At 40.0% G+C, this 26,482-nt stretch overlaps 1 protein-coding gene across 1 annotated transcript in view; it reads right to left on the reverse strand.

Moving 5' to 3' along the window:
* Positions 1-26,482, reverse strand: part of BMPER (BMP binding endothelial regulator) — a 181,550-nt gene that overhangs the window by 3,180 nt on the left and 151,888 nt on the right. Inside the window, exon 14 of the mRNA XM_063304049.1 lies at positions 2,370-2,500. Within this exon, the coding sequence (XP_063160119.1) occupies positions 2,370-2,500 (131 nt within the window). The remainder of the gene's footprint in view (positions 1-2,369; positions 2,501-26,482) is intronic.

Here is a 26,482-nt window from a genome sequence, read left to right on the forward strand (position 1 = left end):
CCAGCAAGGGACCCACCCAGTGGATCAGCTGGGGGAGGATTGAGACCTGCAGAGCAGAAAGGACAAACAGATTGGATAAGAAAAGCCAGATGGGGATCCAACCCAGGAAGAGGGTTCAAATGAGCAGGAAGAAATGGAGAGTGAGAAAAACTCCTACAAGAGACCTTTTCAGGCCCAGCTGTTGCCTCCGGCATTTTACAAAGGGGTTGGGGGAAGAGTTGGATTGTTTAAACAGGCACTGTGGCTTTGAAATGTACTGCACCTTTGAGAAGACTACCCAATCACTTAGTGGCAAGTGAGAGAAAGAGGGTGAACTGCTAACTTCTCAGCAAGCCCTCTCGGCATCATATCCATCAAATTCAATGGCTTAACCCTGTGGAGTTATTTTTATATGCCAGGATGGTACAGTTTGTACGTCTGTAACATTGTAAATATTCACAAAAGGTTTGATATTTTTATTTGGATTTGCAAAGGAGGGGAGGAGGGAAATTGCTGCCTTAAATCCCCCTCCTATCTGTTGGAAACCACACCAGGATTTGTTTAAAGTAACTTGCAAAGGAGCTGAAGAAAATTCACTTGGGAGATCTCAGGGGGGTCAGCTTCTTGAATCCAGAAGAATAGCTTCTGTGTTACAAAAGTGGCCACATCTGTTTATGTCACAACTCTCTAAATCATTCATTATTTTCTTGTTTCTGTCTAAATATTTTTCTCTCTCTAAAAATATGGCAACTGGAGTTAAACAAACTGCTCCAACTCTAAGCAGAGCAGCAGCTGAATTGTTGCTGTTCTTTTATGGGTGTGATGCCAGTTAAGCATTATAGCTGAGCACATGGCTGAAGAACCTTTCTCAGCCCAGGAGACACTTATTTCCAATGTGACATTTCAAGAAGGCAGAGGCAGGCCCCGGCTGAAAGTGGGCGTGGCCAAACAAAACAGAGTCTCTCCTCTTTTTCCTCCCTTGCTTCATTTTCGTTCTCTCAAGATCTTTCTTCTTCGTGCAAAAATATTTTGATTTCACGATTATGGAATGCTGCTTGGAGATGCACGGTGTGAGATAGTATGTAAGATTGTATCTCTCCAATCCCTGGCAGCTCAGACAGTGTGTGTGCAGGCTGGCAAAGATGGAAACTGGTCAAACACATCTGGAGGGCACCCTACCCCACTACCTGTTTATCATGAAGGTTATATTTATACTTGATCTGATTTGTATTTATTTACAAGTGGCCCTTAGTGGCTACTCATATGTTCCCACTAGCTGAATTCAGGAAGTATTCATCTATATTTGGGCCACAAACATTTCTGGTACAGTAAGTCTTAAGATTAGTTTCTTTCTGCTGTAGTAGATTAATAATATAACCATCCCTCTATGCCTTTAAAAAAAAGCAAGCTTAGTTTCCCCATTTTAAGCTTATGGAGCTTTCTTTTCATTCATCTTGTATTTCTTATGTCAATTTTCCTCAATTCCAAGGTCTTCCAAAGGAGAATATTCCCTTAGTGATTATAAACACAGAAGTTCTATTGCCCCTTGCTTCTGCCTTCCCTTCTGACTATAAATGCTCGTGCAATTCTCCTGAACTTTGCTGTTCCTGTATTCTGTTCAATTCACCTTCCAGTTCCTTCCTTCTTAAGACCAAGGCCAAAAACAAAGGGAGCAGGAGATGAATTTAGCAATTCATCTGAGACTAAAACCAGACCTTTTTTTTCCACGTGTACATCTGCCTTCGACTTTCCACTTCAAATATTACATAGTCATCTGTTTTATTACTTCCACTTCTTTGCTTTAAATATAGTATTAGCCAAGATCAGAAGTTAAGGAGGTGAGTTTTTCTCAATACCAGTTAAAAAAAATAGTTGAATTATTTTAGTAAGCTCAAGGGACAAAAGCAAAGCCCTATTAGTTAAGCCTCTCTGTGGATGGTGGATATGCTACAATTAACTTTGGCATTTGGGCAGCATGGAATAAGTGCTTTTCACACTCCACCCAGGGTTTTGAAAGCAACACTGCACCTCTCATCTCAGCTACAAGCACTTGAACTTAAATTATTAGCAGGATCAGTATACTAGGCAATGTTGATTTACTTATTTATTCCTCTTTCCTCTCCCCCTTCCGATGAAGGCAGATTTATTACAGCTGTACTTCCATATGAGTAGAAGCAGAGCAGGAAATGTTATTCATCAGCCAGAATAATTCCAGCCTGGAACTCTGCGGTCCTTCCACTAACCGCTACTTCATTCAACAGACTTAGGCAGACTTGGTGTGCCTACAATATGAAGTAAAGAAAGGGGGGAGCAGAGGAAGGGTTTTGCACATGTGAGCTGTCTTACATTCCCCTCCACGGCTGCAGTGCATGAAATGGCAAATCCCTTACCAGCACAATTTTCTTCAGGTTTCCAATAGACCTTCAGACCTTCCCTCTCACAGGCTCTGGCATAGGCTAGAAATGACTCACAATAGCAGTTTTTATGGACTGGGCACTCACACATATCTGTCACACAGGACCTGCAAGAAACAAAGGAGTGATTGAGATCCCTCAGGGCCCAATTTTTAAAAATGTGTGAAAATAGCCACAGCAAGTTCCTTCTGTGAAGATCTTCATTCATAGATATTAATGTTGCTTCTATAAATGGTTTGCAAACAGAATGGGACTTTCCAATTCCTCTCTGCATCTGCAACCTTGTTGAAACTTTGGTAATGGTGATACTTACTTGTTTTATTTATCTAAACTACCCAGTCAATACGTAGTGTGACGGTATGTGTGATCTGAGAAATAATTCAGGGTCCAAACTTTTACATTCAAATGTTCACAGTAAAAAGAATACTAAATTATTTTATTTTTATTTTATTCAATTTATATGGCCATCCCTCTCACCACAATGAATCTGGGCAGCCAACAGTAGTTAAAAACACAAGCAAGAGTAAAATATTAAAATAAAATAAATACAGAATAATACAGATAAAATAAATAAACTAATACATTTCCAGCAGCCAAGGTGAAAACAAACAACAATTAAAATAACCATTTCACAATCCAATCCCCATGCCCAGGAACACAAGGAGGAATGGGGCTTGTTGAAGACCAGCAGGGTTGTGGTCAATCTAATCTCCAGGGGATGATGTTCCAAAGGGCAGGTGCCATGACAGAAAAGGCTTGCTTCCTGGGTCCTGCCAGATGATGCTCCTTGATTGACAGGATCCATAACTTGCCTCTTCTGCTGGATCTGATTAAAGAGGCAGAAACAATCGGGGGAGAAGAGGTCCTGCAAATAACCCAGCCCCATGCTATGAAGGGCTTTATAGTTGACTGCCAGCATCCTGAATGGCATCCAGAAGCATACTGATAACTGATGCAGAGGTTTAATGTCTGCACACCAAGGGGCATCCATAACTGCTTGCGCTGCTCCGTTTTGAAACAGCTGCAATTTCAGGATGTTCTTGAAAAGCAGCCCCATGGAGAGTGCATGGCAATACCATTTATTTATTTTAATAAATGTAGATGGCCACCCATCTCACATACATGATTCTGGGTGGCTAACAATTAAAACAAAAATAAAAACAGAGTTCAAAAGGAAATTCAAGAATTAAAAACATAAATAACATTAAAAAGCAGCTGAGAACCACCACAACATCCCACAATCAATATAACCAAGGAGTGCGCTCACCCATATTATCAGGGCCCCAGGCTTGATGGGAGAGCCAAGTTGTTCATGCCTGGCAAAAGGCAAGTCCCCATGAGGTGACTGCAGCATGAGGGACTGTAAGGGGTCCAAGAAAGAGTGCAATTGGTGCACAGCACAAAGCTCTGCAAAAGCCTCCTAGCCATGGCTGCCACCTGTTCCTCAAACAGGAGCCAAAAGACCTGGAGGACCCCCCAAATTGCACACTGGTTCTGTCTGGGGTAATCTAACACCATACAGATGGAAAGTCCCTGCAACTGAGGGCGGTCCTAAAATCCAGAGCCCCTCCATTTTGCCAGGGCTGAACTGAAGCCTGCTTTTTCCCATTCAAACCCCCACAGCCTTCAGGTACCAAAACAGAGCCTGCACAGCAGTGGAGTAAATCAGCCTTCCCCAAACAAATATTTTCCCAAAGCACTGGCTCATGACACCCACAATTTTACACAATTTAAAATCACTGGAAATTGGACTCCATCGTTATCTAAATCCCAAGATTGGGAAAGGCTGCAGTAAATGTATGGTTGAAATTAAGAAGAGCTACTGAGTCTTCTCACTCTGCAAATTCTTAGAGTGAGCAAATCTCCTGATTGGACTTGGCCTGAAGACCAATAAAAACCAATTGACTTTATTAAAGATTCATTACAGTAGGACTACTAAATCTGTGCTGTGAGTGTGGTGGCAGGTGTGTTGGCACTAGGTGGCAGCAAAGAGTTTTGTAATAGGCTGGGTTTTGAAGTCCAGATATGGTACCCCTAAGATTGACCCCAGTTGCCTGAAGATTTGGGGAAGGTAACAAACATGCTCAACATATAAAAAAAAAAAAAAGAACAGAACAATTTACTGAAAGCCAATTCTACGTAGAATAATATTATTATAGAATAATGTAAGAATAACATTATCTTACAATAACGTAACAATCATTAAAATAACTATAATCTATCATTCTAATAGCAATGACAAATCTCAATAAAATAGTTAAGAGCAGAGACATCACACTGACAACAAAGGCCCGCATAGTTAAAGCAATGGTGTTCCCCGTAGTAACATATGGCTGCGAGAGCTGGACCATAAGGAAGGCTGAGAGAAGGAAGATTGATGCTTTTGAACTGTAGTGTTGGAGGAAAATTCTGAGAGTGCCTTGGACTGCAAGCAGATCAAACCAGTCCATCCTCCAGGAAATCAAGCCAGACTGCTCACTTGAGGGAATGATATTAAAGGCCAAACTTTGGCCAAATACTTTGGCCACATAATGAGAAGACAGGACACCCTGGAGAAGATGCTGATGCTAGGGAGAGTGGAAGGCAAAAGGAAGAGGGGCCGACCAAGGGCAAGATGGATGGATGATATTCTAGAGGTGACGGACTCGTCCCTGGGGGAGCTGGGGGTGTTGACGACTGACAGGAAGCTCTGGCGTGGGCTGGTCCATGAAGTCACGAAGAGTCGGAAGCGACTAAACGAATAAACAACAATCATTCTAATATTATGGTGAAGGACAGAAGCACCCTTGGAGAAGTCAACAGCATGAAAATGGTGTGTACAACTGTTTGATCAAAGCCCTGCCCCTTTTTATGCGTGTGAGATGCATGCAAAGCATGTTAAAAAGGGACAGGGCTTCAGTCTTCTAGAGGGCAGAGGGCTGAGGAAGGATATACAAGATTGATACAATTTTAATAAAGTGATTCATCAGTCTCACAGGCTGGCAGCAAACTTCTGCTCAGCTGAATGATTTGAATTTTGTTATAAAACAAAGTTCAATGGACAAGGCCATTTCTGAATTTTGCATACTGCATGGCACAATGCTGATATGGCATAATCATTCCTTTCAATAACGGTAGTGGGCTACATCATCATCTCAGGATGATGTTGCCTAGAAGTAGCATTCTTTTCAGCTGGCGGTAGTTCCACACAATGATATTGTTACATACAAACAGATTCAAGCATTTTGTGAACACACTAAATGCTTTTTGGAATTGTTTCAAGAACCATTTTCAAAGAACTAAAGAAAATGTAAGGCATTGGCTCCCTCTAGTGCTGAATAGACAAATATCAGGGAACAAGTACCTGGGATGTATCATAATGTTTCAAAGTTAAAAAAAAAAAGAGGTTTTGATTTTGGGTTTCAGTGATTAAATGGTTTGATTTTATAGAAATAATGTTACTAAGGTTTAATTAATAGTAAGAGATTTCATTTGTATAATATGCATTTATAACTCTGTTGGAGAAGATCGGAAGTAATTTTCCTTGTTTTCTATCTAATTCTGCACTTCTATCGTTTCTTTTTTTTCTTTAGTTTTATATTTTATGTTTTCTGTATTCTATATTTTGTATTTTAACTATACTTTGAAAATTAATAAAGTTCTATAAAAAAGTATTTCCAAGTAGAATACTTTAAACAAGGAAAAAGTCTAGTACATTGTATGCAAATCATCACACATGACTAATGCTTGCTGTACAGCAAAACTGTATGTTAAATTTTGTACAAAAAAATAATGCTGATGTAGGCGTAACTTCCTTGGAAAAGATATTCAAATACTGTGATGTTCCTATATCTACAAAGATCAGAATCATGCAAGCCAAGGTATTCCCTGGGACACTCAGTGGAAGCCAAAGTTGGGCTTTGAAGAAGCAAAAGTATTGACACTTTTGAACTTTGGTGTTGGAAAAGGCTTCTGAGAATGCTGTGGACAACTAAGAAATCAACCCAGAGTTCTCACTCAAGGCATAAATGACCAGGCTCAAATTATCCTACTTCGGACACATTATGCAAAGACTTAGCTCTCTGGAGATGGTTCTAATGCTGGGAAAGGATGACCAGCAAGAAGGTAGATGGACTTAGTTATAGTGGCAATGAGTGCACTATTGGAATATCTGAAAGACCAGGTTAGGGCCTTCAATTTCCACTTGAAGGAGCTCTTTTCTGCCTGAGATCCCTTCCTAAGGACAAAGCTAGCCAGGTCATTTTTTGTTGAATTGTGAGCTATCTAGAGTTGTTTGGAGCCCAACTCCAAACAACTCTAGGTGGCTCACAATTCAGCAAAAACATTAAATACAATATAATTAAAAAGAAACCAGCAAAAAGATAAGAAAGCAGATAAAAAAAAGATGGCAAAGCAAGAGGCTCCAAACAAGGGTCTCCATGTACTCTAGCCCAAGGCCTGAGAGAAGGGCCAGGTCTTCAAGGTCCTCCAGAATGCCTGGATTGCAGGGGGAACTTCATTCCAGAGGGCAGACAATTATTTAGAAAGGCAGGTGTAATGCTTTTTATGTAAACATGGAAAGATACTAATTTGATAGATACATGTGGATGATTCAAGAAACATGCATTTTCTCTAATTCTTTGGTGTATTCCCCCCTTCCCCCTGTGCACTAATACACACACACACAAACACATATACACATGCATATATATATACCCAGACATGTAAAAGACCCTAACCTTCAGTTCTCTGAAGGTTTTGCAGCCTCAGGATTTCATGCTAGAGCACTGGCAATACCAAATAGGTAGGATGGATTATTTGATCCAAAATGAGAACTAAGCCTTCAAGGAACAATGTAGGATTCCAAAACTGAAGGGAAGAGAGGTTGCTTTAGCACTCCTTCATCCACTCCTTTCCTAAGCAGCCTGTTTCTTTTCAGTAGCTTTTCCCTACCAGTCACTTTTCAAAGCCGGTTGAATCTCATCTGATGCTGCACTAGACGTTGATGGTCCCAGGTGGATGCAAGGAGGTTTCATTTGTCAGGAGATGATGATAATGCAATATATATGATCACAACCATTGGTAAGGAGAAACCCACTGAAGGCAGAGACACCCTCCCATTTGTGGGGCCCATCCCTACATGAAGAAAATCCCACCCACCCCCCATTGCTCCCACATCATCAAAGCATGTGAGCCCTCTCGTTAACAATGGGCTTTTTTTGCATTAAACTACAGAAAGGGTCCAATTCCTGGGAGACAGTTAAGAGAAAGAATGTGCTTCCTTATATGCAGGCCTATGTGCACAGACACATCAGGTTTTTTAAATATATAATGATTACTTTTGCTGTCTTCCTTCCCTTGCACATTGCTCTATTATATTGAAAATGCAGATGTGTGGGCTCTTTCATCAAACATCTGCAGTTCTTTTTAACATACAATAAATAAGTACTCCAGACTTATCCTCCTAAGTGGGAATACCTTTTGTCTCACAAATCCAGCATGATGTAGTATGTGTTGAAATGTATGTACTCTCCTAATCTATAATGTTATATAGGTGAGAAGAGACTCAGGCTAAGAGAGCCTGAAACTGGTGACTGGCATAGGCATTCTGGTGCTATATAATATTTAACCAGCTTGGTATAGCCAGCTCCAATAATCCGTATCATTAGCACACAAAAACTGGGAGATAGTGGGGAAGAGGATTGTAGAGCTAAAAAATAACATTCATGAGGCCCCGTTTTGCAATGAATGTCTGGGAAGAAATTCTACTCGCTGGAGCAACACATTCAAAAAGTTTGCATTCAAATCCCCTAATTTAACTCTGCAGGTATGCAAAATCTGTCTGACAGCTTATCCAAATTCTGCCACAATAATTTAATACCAAAACTCAAACTGGAGTTTTCTTTTGCTTCATGTAAAAGCTAACTGTTTTTTCTTTTACAGAAGATCAGTGAAAAATATTACAATGTCCAAACAGGGGATTGGTGGAAAGGAATTACAGATATATCATTGTTTTCTTTTTTGCTCACTAAAGCAAATTATCCCTCTGTGATCATGACAAGTGAGTGGGTGTTGGCCAGGCTAAGGTCTGAGACCCTCAGAGCATGCAACCCAAAGCCATGCAAGAGCCAGTACATTGTTCTTCCTTGACAACATGGTGTCTCATTTCAGGATGCATAGTGGAGATGGAAAGGGGAGCACCTAAACTGCAGCCAGATTCTTCTTGCAACACCCAGACCATATTTAGGAAGAAGCCTTTCCAGACTTGGATTATTTTCTGAGGAGCAGTCAAACTTCAACCATGCTTGCTTCGTACAAACTGCTCTCTGGTGGACTCTCTCTTGTATAGCCCCATTTCTGAGGAATTACCTCCCAATGTTTGGCTTCATCGTTGATTGCTTTTAACCGGATCTAAAACCAAAGTCCTCAAATCTATTTTTATTTTAAATATTGCTGTTATTTTTGGTATTTGTTGCAAATTTAATTGGTACTCATACATATTGCTGATTTAGAGTGAAATATTCTTATGCTGTTACAGTCTTTTAGCACTTTTTTATGCCCATCAGGGAAATATCAGCAAATTCGTTCCCTCTCTCCCCAGACAGTACTATTTTCTCTTTATTCTTCTGCTTTAAAGAATTACCCTTCATAATTCTTCTGCATGTATCTTCTCTCATGGCAGAAAAACCCAGCTATTAGAGAGGGGAGATAGGTTTCAACCCATCAGCAGCCCTTTTGCAGGTCCTATTTTGCATTTATGGAGGAGTTAAAAGATTTTTAGGATTAAAACTGAGACAGTTAAGATACCTATTTAATCCCTTTAAAATTCCTCACACAACTGAATCCTGGCGCCACCATCTTTTGGGTGTGGCCTTTGATATGTCATAGAAAGCCTGATGAGGTCCTCAAGTCAACAGAAGTTGTGCACACCTGGTAATCGTAATCATCATCATCATCATCAAAATTTGTATGTCCACCCCCCCCCCCCTCAATGACCTGGTATAAGGGCTTAGGTCAACATCTACTTGGTCATGTACCATTTCTGCAGAACCACAATAATTTGTGCAGAAGAAGAGAGGAAGGAAATATCGGTCGCTAAATTCATTAAGGAAACAACCTAGGATTTCCAATGTTTTATTTATTTATTTTCTGTCCCTTTATTATTTTGATAACTAACTCAAGGCAGTGAACATACCTAATACTCCTTCCTCCTCTTTTCCCCACAACAGCAACCCTGTGAGGTGAGTTGGGCTGAGAGAGAGTGACTGGCCCAGGTCACCCAGCCAGCTTTCCTACCTAAGGCATGGAATATGCTTGCTATATCCTATTTATGTCATTTCAGTGAGACAGCTCCACTACTTCACTTTCATGTTGGTAGTAGGAGATAATGGTCTGTCATCTGGAGGACTGAATGGCTGTAGAGAACCCATAAACTTTGCAATGAAGAAAAATGCAAAAGTGAAGCAAGAGTGAACATGGGAACAAAGATTTTGAAATTATGTTAGCTCTTGGTGAAAAACTGTGGTGATTTTATGATGAATTAATAGGCAAGTTCCTTGTACATTCTGTTGAAAATTACTGTAAAGAACAGAATGTCACATAAAAAGGGAGTACTGAGATGTGAGCAGAAGACACAGAGGCTAAAAGATAAATTACAGCTGTGAAGGAGGCTAGATTATTCAGAATCTTGTTCCTGGTACTTGCTTTACCCAGAAGCTTTGACATTTTAATTCTAAACTTCATGCCCAAAGTGTTGGACTTTAAATCTAAGTATGTTGTACAGTGATTATGGGATTTATAGACCAACACACGTGGACAGTACCAGGTTAGGAATACTATTATACGTTATCATAAACTCAAATGATCAGAGTATTAACATTTATGTAATTAAAACTACAATGTAATAGAGAACTATCTGCAGCCTACAGATAACTCCAAAGCCAAGAGAAGTACAAAATGTCTTGCTGGAAGAAAACACCTTGGAGAGAAAGAATTAAACAGCTGACTATTGGGGAAGGAAGAAGACTTAGCTATCTGGCTTAAAGCCATGAGCATTCTCACTTTTTCTTTTTGTTATCAAATCTTCAATGCGCATGCAGACCATCCGGTTCATAAGAGCTGCACTAACAGCTGCACTTTCAGTATCCAAATCTTCCACCCAACTTGTAAATAAATATGCTCTTTTGCAAGTTCCATTCAATACATGTATGTCAGAATAAGCCTATTAAAATTTTATGCAGAACTGGGCTATTAAATCTTTCAGAGTATCTCATTAAAAATATATCTGAAAAGGAAACTTCAGAGCAGTTGTATGTTTTATAAAACCACATAAAATAGGACTTTCAGGACTTTGTGATCATAATACCCACCTCAAAGAGCCTCAGTCATAATTCTCCTAAATCTGGAGCCATAGTTCTGAAGACAGTAAAAATCCCACTCATTTTCTCATCATTTTCTTCCTAATATTGTCCTGATTAAACTAATGGTAGGCTCCCCGCTTTCCCTTATGCTATAAAGACACTTATTAAGAGAATCATATTCTCACTCCATCCAGCTTCTGGACAGAAAGCAAGCCAATGTCAAAGAGTTCAGACACTGGTTCTTCCATTCCTTTTCTGAACAACAACGCACTAGGAAAATCTGTGTGGATCGATGAGACCTCTATGAGAGAATGTCCTGGTGCACGGCTCATACTCACTTCTGTTAGGGATTAATGCACTGGGGCCTGTTCAATCAAAAAACAGTTTGGGGGTCCTCCTAAACACCCCTCCTCAAATCCTGAAGCTCCTCAAGGGAAACATTCATATTTGGTTGGAGCCCTTGATGGCCTACTTGTCCCTGCCAAATCCCTCCCTTCCCGTTCTTCCACCTTCTTCAGCCCTTCTCAGGGCCAGAAATTAGAAACAATTCAGACAGCCCAGTTTGAAATATTTCTTTCTTCAGTGCGAAAGGCCAGTTTGGTCCCGCACTCCCTCCTCTCATGCTGTCTCCAAATCTTAAAAGCAGATGCACTCCCTACACTGCTGCTGGGTTATCTGATTTAATTACACCTCCCATCATCCACTTGCGATGGAAGCAAGCCCAATACTGGAACTGACCATGCCTCCCTGCTGCTTCTCTGCCTGCCTAGTAGGTATCAGAATTGGCCATCTGAATTCAGCAAAAGACTGCATGAGTTGTGTTGCGTTGCTAGGGCTGGAGGTTGCCTGTCCCGCTGCTAGAGAAACAACTGATGTTGGGAATGTCCTAAATCTGTTTCCCTCAGCCATCAGGTGCCACCCGTTGTTGTTTTTTTCACATCTAGAATCGTAGTTCTTCCACATTTGTTTTCTGGCAGGCGCAAGACCCAAGATATCAGTTTACTATCTGTGCAACTGGCCAGCAGAGTTATCACACACTATCAGGCATGTGGTATTGTTTGGCTCATCTGTTTTTGCAAGGACACTATTCCTTGCAGCATCGCACATCAACACGTCACCCCTCTAATGGCAGGAGATGGCCTTTGGGCAATTGCCAGGCTTTCGTATGTGAAAAACAGAAGTGGTTGGCTGGGATTTTCTGGGGTAAGAAGTCAACAGCAATATTTTCACTTAATGAGCATATCAGAGCTGTACAATCAATACATGTATACTGCGGAACCAGATCTAACTTGCTGCTAGTAGATCATTATGGAAAAAGAGCACATGTTCTTTTGCAGCTGCCGACACAGGCTCTGGAGAGCCAAAAGTCAGAAGAAAAAGGGGTGATGTGGAGTAGCTATTATACTTGTGTCTCTGCATAACCCATCCATCCTGAGGTGGCAGAAAACCAGACTTTGCTCCTGGGCCCCATCAGGTACTTGAATTCTTGTAACCAGAGGTTAGCTACCCAATGTTCCCATCTGCTCATACTCCCTCCTGCAAACTGCCCCTATAATCCAGTTGTTTGCTGAAAGATGTGCCAGAAGTTCAGTGTTGATGAAACCTTGGGATGTCCCCTCCCAACTTTGTTTTGGTGGGGGAGAGACAGAGAGAAAGGGGACGAGACAATGTGTGTAGGGCTCCTGGAAAATGTGAGTATTGCATTGTTGTGGACAATCTGGCCAATGTGGTACATGTTATACGCAGCCATCACAGGACAATGGCGTAGGCTTTAGTCCTTTATCCTTTGGGTGAGAGTGTTGTGGAGACCTTTGCTCTCTTTTTTGTAGTATTTGTCTTTTTGCTAGTACATGCAAAACCGGACAGAAATAAAGGTGCTTGTATAAGAGAGCACATCCACTAAGCTATTGGATCCCGAAAGATAACTACTACACCTCAAACCAATTATATCTAAGCTGCTCCTCTGCACTCTTCCCTTTGGTTTGAATGATGTCACCACCAAGCTCTGATGAATACCGTATCCCCAAAGTGATTATTATCTGTTTTCAGAATAAGATCTCACATCATTCATTTCCACTGATAAACAAGTACTGAGTGAAAGTCTGGAAGTGTGAACTCCAGCAACAGTATAGTCACGAACCAGATTTAGGGGGCTATGTGATGAGGTAAGAGTTCACAGTGGTCAGATGGCCATGGATGCCACTTTTTCCTATTGTTCTTGTGATGATTGCCTTATTCTAAATAAAATTCTCAGACTCAAAATGTCAATTCAGGTTCTGCATTTATTTAGGAAAGAGTGCAAACAGGTAAAAAGCTGAGAATGAGAAAAGCGCGCCTAAACTCAAACTAAATAGCGTCTTTGCAAACAGCACCCCACCCCCTCCCTCACATACAGTTCGCCCCACATTCCCAGGAGCTCCTAACGAGCTCTGCTGATCAACGGGCAAAAGGACCTTGACATTTCAGAGATAGCCTAAACACATTCCTCCGGGCACAGATCAGCACGTCTCCTGTACAAGGCTCTCAGCAGCACCCTCCCAGCCCGGACACGTATCAGCACGTTGGCAAGCGAACCGTTACAATGTAGACAAACACCGGAACGGTGAACATGACAGTTCTTTCGAAAGCCAGCTTGGCAAAGCACTTAAAGGCAGTAGGCTAGAAACTGGGACACCATTAGTTCTAGTCCTGCTTTAGGATGATTTTGGGCTGATAACTCTCAGCCCTAGAAAGAAGGCAACGGCAAACCACCTCTGAAAAATGTTGCCAGAAAAACTGCAGGAACTTGCACAGATAGTTGCTAGAAGTCAAGACTGGTTTTAAATGACAAAAACGAAAGACCTTCTTTTAGCAGCATGAGCAAGTGGTGTTGAATATGACACTCTTTTCTTCCCAGTTGCCACGTTGGCCATTATATTAAATTCTCTTTTGTCCATGGAATGACACTGCATTATGATGTAGCATTCTTTGGAAAGGCATTCTTCATGGAAAATGACAGTCTTCCCTGATAACCATAATTCCCTTCCGTGATGCCTCCTGAAACATTGCAGTAGTACACCATTCTAAAGCCATTGTGATTAATTTAATACGACAGGCTGCAACACTGGAAAGCCAAGAGGAGCGATTGGCTGCTTTGTTTTCCTGACCTCTACATTGCTCTGTCTTAATAGAGTTGAAATAACCCTCACACAACCTTTTATCACCCAGAATTGGGGCATAGGAAATATGAACATTTTGGCTCAGCTTTAAATGAACCAGCCAAGCTATTCATCTAAGGCCTGCCAGCATCTTTAACAGTATGAATTGGAACAAAGTCACTGTGAGATGTAGGATGAGCAGCCAGCCTCACTGATCATTCAGGCTTTGATGAATCAAAGCATTGCCTAATCTTTGGACTGGTCTTGAATTAACTCCTAGCTGTGTACTGTTCCATGAACTGCCATGACTGTCTTGCTTCAAGAACGTGAAATTATGGTTCTTCTGTAAATACTGAAGCAGTATCTGCAGACAGTGGGGCTTTCGTGCAGCTTATATTTGGGTTTCAAATTCATACCATGCATACTTGGAAAATAAGGCTAGAAGTAAATTCTCTCAGTGTACACCAGAAGGGACTCATTAAGAATATTTGGAATGGAGTTAAGAATGCAAAGCACATGCCTTAATGTCTCTCAGAAAACAGACCAATAGTTGTATATTTTGCACATATATTAGCCTTGCTCATGGAAGTGGTTCCACTGATTTTAGTACAAAATTCTGGCAAACGCTTACCCTTACAAACTCATATATACACACCACGCATAAGTGATTTGGAATTCTGCATGGTTATACTCACTGCAGAGAGACCATAGAACAGCTACTTGCAAATATCATAAATTAAGACTTGAGCTATGCTAATGGTGTAGCCACTGACATTAGTTAGTGAAGGCACAAAAAAGAAATTGCAAGTTATCCTGAATCTGAAACTGTACTGAGTCAGGACTTCAATGGCACCTCCTACGTGCCCTGGGGTAGAGATACAGAACTGGGTATCATCAGGCTGCTGATATTATCTCACTCTGAACTGATGGATTTCCTCTCCCAGCAGTTTCGTGTAGAAATTTAATGGGGAGGGGTGGGCAGAGAGAGGGCCAAGTCCTGGGCATAACACATCAGAGGGGCAAACGGCTCAACCTCTCATCCCCCACTAGCAACAACCAGACCCACCTACTCAGGAAGAGATAGAACCACCATAACACTGCAGTTCCAATCTCCAACACTCGCATGCAGTTTAGAAAGATACCATTATTGATGGCATTGAAAGCCTCTGACACATCTGGCCAGATCAGAAGAGCTGCATTCTCTCCATCCATATCCTGTCACTGATCATCTACAAGAGCCGCCAATGTTGTTTACAACTCATGTCCAGTTCTGAAACCTAGCTGGAATGGAACCAGACAGTTTTTTCTTCCAGGATCTCCTGCAAATGAATGCTACTCTCTCAAAAACCTTCTCCAAAAGGGGAGGTTGGTACTGTGTGAAGTTGCCAAAACCTCTAAATCAAGGGAGACTTCTGCAGAAGCAGGCACCAACCCTCCACTGTAGTTTTCTCACATCTCAGCTGGGAAAACCTGCATAGGACCTGTGTAGCAGATTATGATCTATAACTTTAATGAAGAGGCCTTCATCCTGAAGCAGATTAATTTGGGCTGATACACATACACATGTATACATACACCACCTCCCCCACAAACAAATTTTAGCACCTTAGTTTTCCTTTAAAAGCATTTTAATAAATCTCACTTGCCCCTTGCTCACATGATAACACTGAGCTTGAGCTTTAAATGCAACTATTCAACATGAAATATAGAGATAAATGCCATTCCAATGCTTAAATACCTAAGGCATAACCTTTTCCTGACACATTTTTCTGAATGAAATGCATGGGCCATGTGTTTTATAGGTGCAGTGTGGTGTTCTGGTTACACAGCCAGATGGAAGAGATTCAGGTTCAAGTTGCTATGGAAACTCATTGATTTGGAGCCATTCACTCCTCAGTCCAATCTACTTCACAGAGCTGTTGAGATAATATGAAGAGAGCTTCACTTATAAGCCATCTTAAGCTCCAAGAATAAATGAAGTATAGAAATAAATCTAACAAAAAACAAAAAAATGATAGATATTTCCATCTGCCTTGAAAGTTGAACATTTTCAGTTAGATGCGTTAATATACATGTGCATTTTCCTTTCCCTGTTTTGACAGGGAACGTTTTATTAGCATTCAGATATGAAATACTATTTTTTGCACTATTTATTTCAGGACCTCAGGGCATTATGAAATGTAGCTTCATTTCAGCTCAGGAAACAAACTGAGCCTCTGCCCCCACTGATCGATAAACAGTAGCATTGGTGAGCTTTTCATTGTGATAGTCCTGCCTTTCTTCTTCTGTGACATCAAGATTTTCACAGGAGGAGGAAGCCAGCATATTAAGCACCCAACAATACTGTCATCTGATCACTTGAGGTTCCATTTCCTTCCATCTCTAGTAATGCACTCAATTTTGTACTTTTTGTCATTTATAAATCAAGATCTAAAACATATTGCTTCACCTTGGAAATTTCTTATTCCAGATAGATTAATATTAGTGCTTAGGCTGAGAGGACACAACACAAAATTTCATATGCTATGGCTTTTTTCCAGGTGTTGAATTTGTCTACAAGTTAAGTTGGATTAAAGAATTCAGTAACAACCTGTGTCTCAGGCAGCCAATTTGCAGGCAAGCAACAACAGAAATCATTGCTTTTATGGTTACCATACTCGATTATTGCATTTGAGGGCTTCAGTGTGCAAGATGAGAGTTTGCTAATTTGTTGCTTCCATGTGGAGGATGAATGAAAGATAGTAACTAGGTATATAAGGCCTTTGGCTTGTTCTGCTGAATGCCACTGGTCATTTATGATGTCAGTGACCAACAAATCTACTTATTGTCAAATGGGCATTATCTTTGCTTAGTCAGGAAAACAAAGGTGCAAAATCTGTTGCCACCTTACCTGCTGCCCTATTTGTTAAATGATCTTGGAATAACAAAGGGTCTTATTTCTTTATTATTTTTCTTACTATTCTATTTTTTCATTAAAATATTTCTAACTTGCCCTGTTTGAATAGATCACAATCAAGAAAGAGCAAGGGACCTTTTTTTTTAAAAAAAGCCTTAAATAAGCAAACAAAACTCCACAAACCAGTATACCCTCTCACATGACATATCTTATTACTTAGGTAATGATTACTTATTACTTAGATAAAATAAAAGCTGCTTCAACTCCTGAGATCCCAAATGATAGGGTGCTTTAAATGTCATCATCGTTATGTATCTCTATAAACTCAATAGCTGATAAATGTAGAAATGAAAACAGATATGACCTCCACCCTGTATGCAGGTTATATGGTATATGCAAAAATGCAGATAATACAATTAGCTATCCTGGATTCAATCTTAAAAGCAAATAGGCCTGACAATCTGCAGCAGAAGTGATTTTAACATCTAAACTGAGAGAACTTCATGCCAAGCTTTAGAGGATCAAAAGGGTGAGCAGACTATCTGATGATTAGAGATGAAAGGAAAACAACAAATTACTGAAATTGGTCTTTCAGTTGCTGATAAATATGTCTGAAGACTAGGAGAACTTGGTCCGTTCTCACAAGCAAAAAAAGGCAGCATGATGTCTGTATATATCCTCACACATAAATATTTCTGAATGTATATAATTGCAAACGTATTTGTGATTATTTGTAAAAATATTTAACAAATAATTTAGTGGCTATATTTGCTTATATAAAATCTTTCAGAAAATTGTTATGAAATTCCATCAGGCTGCAGCCAAGGGAGAGATGGGAAGAAAAGTTTTCTATCGGTTTCCATATCTAATCAGAATAGAACTAGTATATACATTTAATAATTGATGCCTTTGTTCTTTTCCTCCTCCTTCATTTTTCTTTCTGTCATGTCTTTCAGATTATAAGTCTATAGGCAAACACTTACTAGTTTTTTTAAAAAAAATATGCAAATTATACTGTGAATCTTTTTAGTTGAACAGCGGAATAAATAAATGTTTTGTGCAAGAACATATGATCTAGGAAACACAAGAAGGGGATTTAATCTTATCTAAACTGCTCTGGAATATTTTCAGCTGGGGAATCAAGTAAAACATGCTTTAAATTAGCACGATAAAGAAAATAACATCATAGTCATGAAGCGTAATTGAGAGCAAACTGAGTGCTTTGTTGTGATTCAGTCCCATTGAAACCAACAGCAATCAAGTATAGTTAAACACTTTCTCCATTCATTCTAAAGGCATGTGAACCTTGCTTTTTCCAGACTATTTCCCATGAGAATAATTCATTCAGTCTTCTACAGAAGCCAAATTGTTTTTCATACACACAGAGAAAGACATGCAGATTCCACTTAACTATGATATAAAATAACCTTGATATATTATACTAAATAATGTGCAAAATGTGTACTTCATGTAACAATTACAAACATAGAAAAGATGGAAGAAGCAACAGGAAATGTCTTAAGAACATCTGCATTTATTTAATCTGTTCAGTAGACACTGTTCAACAAATCAAAATTCTTCTAAAATAGTTTTTCCAGAGGGATATTATTAAGGTGGCTATCAGAAATGCAAAAACAAAACAATGTGAAATTTATTATCTGTACTTTTTCTCATACATTTTTATTAAAGAGTAACTGCATGCTTGCCATTGTGGCTGTGAACATTTATCTAAAAAGCAGTATAGTTCTTTCATGCTGTTTTCATTATTCTTCTCCACCGTAACTTGAAACTATTTCACAGTGTAAAATATAAAATATAAAATATTTCACATAATTTAATTATTCTTTCCACCTGAGACTAATTTTTAGAAGGCTATTTTGGATACTTTAGAAAGATCTATAATGTAAATTCTGAAGGGAAATCATGGCCTTTTCTGCACGGAAACATGAAGCATTTTGATTAAATTAGGCCATGCCTCTGTGCAGACTCCCTTATTTTGTTAACTAAGGGTAGTTTGTTTCAGCTTTATCATAATTGTCATCTTACGTTTCTTTCAAGTCAAGACAAAATAGGGTAAACCACAGTAAGGGATTTTAAAGCCAAAATTATACTAATAATAAAAGTGACCATACCAAAATGAAACAAGGATATTGGGGCGGGGGGGATTCAACACATGTCTGTAAATGTCTTCTTGGAAGTAAATACTATGATCTTCATTGAGTCTTACTCCCTTGTAAATGTGTTTAGAAGTGCAATCATAAACATTTACATGACTTGTCATTCATATGCCCTAAAAACAGAGATTTAAAGTCAGATGTATACTGTATGCATAGTTTTTCCTATTCTTTTGCCTTTTCTGTGTATTGTGAGGGGAAAAAATTGAGTCATAACTTATTTTTGTACCAGTACTACAGATTAAAACATATATTCAATGTTATTTATCAGAAAAGTACCTCCTGGTCTGCTGTGTCTAGTTCACTGGGGCAACACAGTTTTTACATCATTTTATCATGTAATGAACTTTTGAATTTCAACTCTGGTTTAGTTTGTAAACCAACAAGTTTCAGAGAAGATCTATACACAGGGATGTCCAAGGGACGTGGTCAAAAAAGTCAAGGTGACGGCCACAATGAGTGATCAAAACTCCTCCTCTTGTTTATGTGCATTGTGTGTACAACACACATAAAAAAGAGGGGGAGCTTTGGTCAAACCATTGTAGCCGTCACCTTGACTTTTTTGCCCATAGCCTGCAGACACTCTGTACATATATCTGTGGCATTAGAGCAGCCTGGAAAGCCTATATAGACTTCGTGCACACAGAAACATTTCTTGTGTGTTCCTTAATTTCTTCCCAGAAAAAGCATCGATCAGGCCCAAACTTTCAAAGAGAAAACTTTCAACCCCCCCTTACATGAGCATGGAGAGAAAGGGTGTGGGGGATTGGGTGAAAGAGAGAAGAGCTATCAAGAATAAGGAGACGTGTAGTCCTGCCTCTGGCCTTTGCCGTTGTCAGCATACAGTCTTAGTTCCCTTTCTCAGAAGATACCAGGTTAGGGTTAGGTTCTTGAGATAGAAAGAAAACGAGAGAGGGCAGAGATACAGAACCTTTAATAGTTCTAGGTCCAGTGAATACTAGCTCCTCAGGTAACCTTGAAGGCATCACAGAATTATTGAATTGGAAGGGACCACTTAGGCCATTGAGTCAACCCCGCTGTTCGGTTTAGAATGTTTAGCATCCCCAACTATCTGGTCTCCACTTGAACATATCTAATGTAGAGGAGCCCACCACCCCTCTGGGCAATTGTTTGCACTGCTGAATTCCTAGCAGTCAGTACAAATAATCTGCCTTCTTGTAACTTAAACCTATTATTCCATGTCCCACATCTGGGGTCATAGAAAGCAGAATTTCACCTTTCTTTTTTGATTCTGGTAGCTGAGAAGTATCGCCATATTCCGCCTTAGTTTTCTTTCTCACAACTAAACATCCCTAGATCCTTTAATCCCTTTTAGGATTTCTCTTGACTTCATTTCCTTTGTTTCAGCCACATAACACTGCTGGCTATGAGCAGGTGGCAGTTGTGGCCAGAAGGGCCTGCGCAACTTCGTATTGTGTGCCTTCCTGGAGTGAGAGGCCCTTCGGTCACTCATGCCCTGGTCATCTCCCATATAGACTACTGAAATGTGCTCTACGTGGGGCTACCCTTGAAGAGTATTTGGAAGCTACAGCTGGTCCAAATGCAGCTGTGCGGGTGATTTTAGGTGCTTCAAGATCAGCACATATAACTTCTTTGCTCTGCGAGTTGCATTGGTTGCCAGTTTGCTTCTGGGTCCAATTCAAGGTGTTGGTTATCACCTTTAAAGCCCTACATGGCATGGGACTAGGCTACCTGAGGGACCGCCTCTCCCCGCTACATCAACCCGTCCCACCCGATCATGCAGAGAGGGGATGCTACAGACCCCGTCCACAAGAGAATTCCATCTGTCGGGGTCCAGGAGGTGGGCCTTCTCTCCAGCAGCTCCCGCCCTTTGGAACATCCTACCCCCGGAAGTGAGGTTAGCCCCCTCCCTCCTGGACTTCAGAAAAGAGCTGAATATCTGGTTTTGCTGCCTTGCCTGGAGTGGGGAGGGGAAGAGCCATTCTTGGGGCTGGTTGGTTCCCTAGTTCTGCCGGGACAGGTTTTATTCCCTTATGGGTTGAATTAGATCTGGCGTGGCTTGGATTTCATTGCATTTTATATTTATTGATTATTGTAGTATTTATGATTTTATTGAATTTTAAATTGTTTTTATTGTGAACTGCCCAGGGTCCCCCATGTGGGGGAGACAGGCAGTGATAAAAATCTGATAGATAGATAGATAGATAGATAGATAGATAGATAGATAGATAGATAGATAGATAGATATTCCAAGAACTCCTTCAAAAGTACTATTGCCAACCCAGAAATCACACTGTATATCAGTGCATTTTATTCCTGTAAGATCTTTGCATTTATTTCTGTTAAATTTCATTCTATTATTTTCAGCCTATTTCTCTAACCTATCAAGATCTTTTGAATTCTAATTTGGTCTTCTAGAGTAGTAGCTACTCCCAATTCTGTGATGTCTACAAATCTGATCATTATTCCCTCCACTTCATCATTCAAGTCATTTATGAAAATGTTCAACAATAGAGGGCCCAGGACTGAAACTTACAGTATCCTACTAAATATTTCCCATCAGGAGCCACTAATGGATTACTCTTTGAGTAATTCTGGTAAGATGCTTACAAATGTATTATTTTATTATCTGCTCTAGACTATCTGCAATTCCTTTGATCCTCCCCACTTTTCTTCACAAAATAGAGACCTCTGCTGTCCTCTAGTTATCTGGCACTTCAACTGTTCTCCAGGATTTCTCAACGTGTTATATAAAATTTTGGCTGGATCATCCACAAGTTTTGTCAGTGGCTCTGGAAATTAACACCTAAACAATTTACTTCTGCTGTCCTCCTCCTTTCTTTCTTGGAATTGTTTGCAACTGCACTCTGAATTTCTCTTTTGTAGAAATGCCTACCCATCTTGAGCTCATTTTCCCATTAGCTACTTCTGTCAGGGGATCCTACATATTGTTGCTCTGAGCTTATAATAAAAATCATTTTTCTAAATCCAAACCAGAGTCAATCAATACATTAGCCAAATCTTACAAAATAGTCATGTGTGAAACTGCATCACGTAGCCTGAGATACCATTTGTCCATGAGCAAGAAAAGGCTCACACCTCACTCCCTCGGTGATTTGCCCGTTCCTAGTTTAAAGTATTTAGAGATATACTGTATCTATGCTTTTCAAGTATAGCAGTTCCCCAATTTAAGAACATCTGGGTTTACAAATGACTCCTATTTAAGAACTGACTGCCATAAAGACTATTGTATTGAAAAATTGAGTTAAGTACAATGTTTTGGATTAAATACACAATACTACTTTGTGTATTACCATGTTTAAGATGTTTTAGTGTATTTGGAAGTGTTTCTCAAGTGTTTTATATGCATAAAAAGGTAAAATATGTACCATATACTAAGACAAACATTTAACTAACTGATGCTAAATAACTGTTCTGACTTACATACAAATTTGACTTAAGGACAGACTTTGGAACTTGTTCTTAAACTGGGGACCTGCCGTATCCCACTATGCCACCAACCTCCCAGTGCTGTAGGTGCATTGGAAGAGACACAAATCACTTACTCCTTGACACCCAGAGTCTAACCTCTACAACCTGCTGAGCAGGTGAGAACAAAATAGACAGGGAGAGAACAAAGTAGAGGGGATCTCTATAGGTACCAAAATTTCCTACATTTACACAAATATTCATCCTATAACTCTAGTTTAGAACAGATAAAGGTATCAATAGACAACTTGGAGCTGCTCAGAGACAAGGCATCCCATCCAGCAAAGTGGAAAATAGGAGCCTGGAAAAGTCAAATGAAGTTATCTTCAGTTTCTAAAGTTAGATGTTTCAGTTTGATGTTTCACTGTATATATTTCCTGGGAGGTCTTGCAATATAAAAATAAACACTCTCCCTTGCTGAGAAAGAGTTGCATTCCTAAACTGTCTGCAACATGCTCCCTGGAAAGACAATAGAAGGAATATTCCTCTAGGAGGCTCGAAAACATTTTTAAAAGCTGTTCAGCTCTTAATGGGGAAAGGGGGGCAGCTAATTCACTAACTTGCTTTTCAGATTTGGTGGTCTAGTGATGATGGAGTGCAACTTCTACAATCCCCAACCAGCAGGTCTAACACACTGAAAGCCTCCTAAAAGTCTTCTGGAGAAGACCAGAAGCTAGACTGTTATTTGGGAACTAACAAGAATACAGTAGGAAGAGAAGGATGGATTACAGATATTTCACAATGCTGTTTGCCATTTTTGTCAATAGTAGTAATATTTAAAAGCTGCTTTGTTTTTCCAGTTGGGAGGAGGAAACCAGCTCATGCAGGCTGATCATTAGTATCACAGAAGTAGGGGCTTTCTGTCAAACTGTAGGGCTGGGCAGCATTCAGACTGAACACCAAAAAGTGCCTTTGGAGCTCTTAATCACACCTTTTCCCAAATTATACAGTAGAAAGAAGAAATACATTTTAATGAGTTGCAGACAGATGCTATGTTCTCATAACCCTATGTTCTAAAGGACCTTTTTGCCTTTGAATCCAAATCAGTACGTAACCCTATCAGACAGTACACATTTTATTTTACAAAATTATACGATGCCCTCCACTGAATGCTTCTGGGCACTACATAATATTAAAACTCATATAATGTCATATGAAATACAACTGGGAGCATTAAAAGCCTCTAATCACATCTCACATCTTCACATCTCCAGAGAGTAAACATGAAGGGATATGTGTAGAAAATGTTATAAAAGTATAGCACAGTTAAAGCAAATTATGCAAGAGAGGTTTATGTTCTAGAGCAGGCCAAACCAAGAGTTAATCTGAGTTAAAATTTCTCCAAAGAATTCCAAGAGAAGCTAAAAGAGCTTCAGGCTGCCATCCCATACAACCTGCCAGAAAGGAAGTCCTGCTAAACTCACTTGGCTTGCTTTTGGTTGCCACTGAATTCTGCCTAAAGGAAAGTCTCTCAGAAAAAATTGAAGTCAGTGGCCCAATCCATAATCAGAGGATACATACACACTTCGCCTTGATTTCATCTTGGAATAGGTGGGATATGATCTGGAAGTAGAGGACACTAGCATCAGTCCTTAGTCATAGTCAGATCACTGCCTGGTCAGCTCACAGTTGGTCACTACTACCATCCTCTACAAGGAAGGGGGACCAATTAAAATGGTCCTGCCCGAGCACTTAATGGATTATCTCAGTTTCCATCAGGCATTTGGGGATTCTCCCAAAAGCACAACAAGCAACTCTGCCAGATCATTCATCTCTGGAAATCAGCAATGACAAGAGTATTAGATGAGACTGTCCTGAAGTGGCTTCTTCCTGTTCCCACAGCCCAAGAAACTCCATGGTTTATTCCAGCACCATCAATATACAGATGCCTCCTAACTATACATCTAAATTCTGGGCCAAAGAGGAAATATTGTAGCAGACACTTTGGATACTCTAAGGATCAACATGGAAATAAAGAGACTGAAACTGAACCCCATTAAGACTGAGTGGCTCTTTGTTCAAAAGCTTCTGAGCATCTTGGTGGCCCCTACTTTAGCTCTGGATGGGGTTGTCTGAACAGAGGAGTAGATCCATGACTTGGGGGTCCTTCTGGACTCATGGGTCTCTATTAGAACAGTACGTAGAATCCATGGCTGGAGGGGTAAAGAGGTTTTCTGCCTCTTCTGGCCATTTCTAGAGTGAGAGGCCTAAGCAATAATTGCTCTTATTACTCCTGAAATTGGATTTCTTGGGGCTACCTTTGGATTACTCAGAAATTTCAAGAGGTGCAAAATGCAACAGAGTGTATGCTGGCAGAACAGTCACTTTAGTAGTCTAACACTGATACTATGTTAAGTATTGATATGATAGTCAATATGATAGTCATTCAATCAATCATAGCAATCTATGAGTTGGGTTATTTATTATTTTATTATTATTATTATTACTATCACTATCACTATTATTATTATTATTATTACTATCACTATTATTATTATTATTAAATGTAAATGCTGCCTGACTCCCAGCAACTCTGGGCAGTTTACAAATTATTAAAAGTATTTTAAACAAGAAAAAAAAACAAAGCAATAAAGAGCAAAGATGGCAGAGATAACAAACCCAGAAGGGAACAAAGAAAAAGAAGAAAACGGAGCTTCAATCACACTCGTCAAAGGCCTGGGTGAAGAACTAAGTCTTCAGGGCCCTTCAAAACACCAGTAGGGTATGGGCTATTCAAATCTTGGGTGGAACCTCATTCCAGAGGACAGTCACTACTACAGAGAAGGCACACTTGTGGGGTCCAGATAGATGGCCAGGCAGATGCTATGGAAGACAGGCAGCCAGACCCTGTGCCATGTAGGGCTTTATAGATAACAACCAGCACCTTGAACTGCACACAGAAGCAAACTGGCAACCAGTGCAACTTGCAAAGCAGAGGTGTTACATGGGCACACCGAGGCATGTCTATCATTGCCTGAACCACTGCATTCTGGACCAGTTAAAACTTCTGGGTGGTCTTCAAGGACAACCCCATCTAGAGCACATTGCTGTAGTCAAGCCATGAGATGACTAGGGCATGAGTGATTATCTGAAGGGCCCCCTGATCTATGAAAGAGCACCATCCTTGAATAGGGAAGTGCCACCCCATCCAAGGTCATAGATAGAATACCCCCAGATCTGGGCAGTCTTACCAGCCAACATAAACCAAGATCAAGAGGCACCTGAAACAGTATCCTGTGGATATGCATCTGTTGTCTGACCAGTTACATCCAGCATGGCCACAGGCCCAGATATCAATCCCACCACTGGGTGTACTTGGCCTGACAGCAGCACTGATTCAGAATACATGTCTTGCTATGAATGTACACTTCCTTTGCCTGTAGCAGCTTCTGAATACATGGCACATTATTTTGCATTTAAAATATCCTGCTTGGGAAAAAAAACAAGAGGGATTTTAAAAACGGGGAAGGCCACCAGGAAATTCTCCTGGCATTTTGACAAGGGCTGACAAGTAGCCGTTGCTCAACAGCAGACAATCACAAGCTATAGACACAGAAGTTTCTAGGATCTGCTGGCAATTATGGATAAAAAGTGTTCAAAGTAGCACAGCTAAGAACTCTTACTTGGGACCATTAAGAACTTGCTACTTGTCCGATTACTCAGGACTAGGTTAGATGGATGAATGGTCTGATTCAGTAAAATAAAGAAACTTGTGTACCACAGAGGAACATTCACAGTAAAGTGCAGAAAATATGAAGGGTACCAGAAGTGAACAAAAATACTGTCTTCTTGCACATATTTCCTAGAGCTTTTTTCAAATGATTGACTAAGAAGGAGTAGATTAGTTTTCTGGAATCAAAACAATACTGATTTTATACATCCATTAAAAAATAAACCTATCCAAACTATTGAAATGTATTAAATCTTCCATGTTGGAATGATCATACTCAAGAACATTCTGTTTTTACCCTGGAATGTCTTATTTTTTTCCTCTTGAAACAGAGGAAGCATGCTAGAGGTGTTTTGTCTATTTCCAGAAGTAGTTCAAGATGATCTTGGCACATTTCATCAC

Source organism: Candoia aspera, chromosome 4 (genome assembly GCF_035149785.1).
Source record: "Candoia aspera isolate rCanAsp1 chromosome 4, rCanAsp1.hap2, whole genome shotgun sequence".
Lineage (NCBI taxonomy): Eukaryota > Metazoa > Chordata > Lepidosauria > Squamata > Boidae > Candoia > Candoia aspera.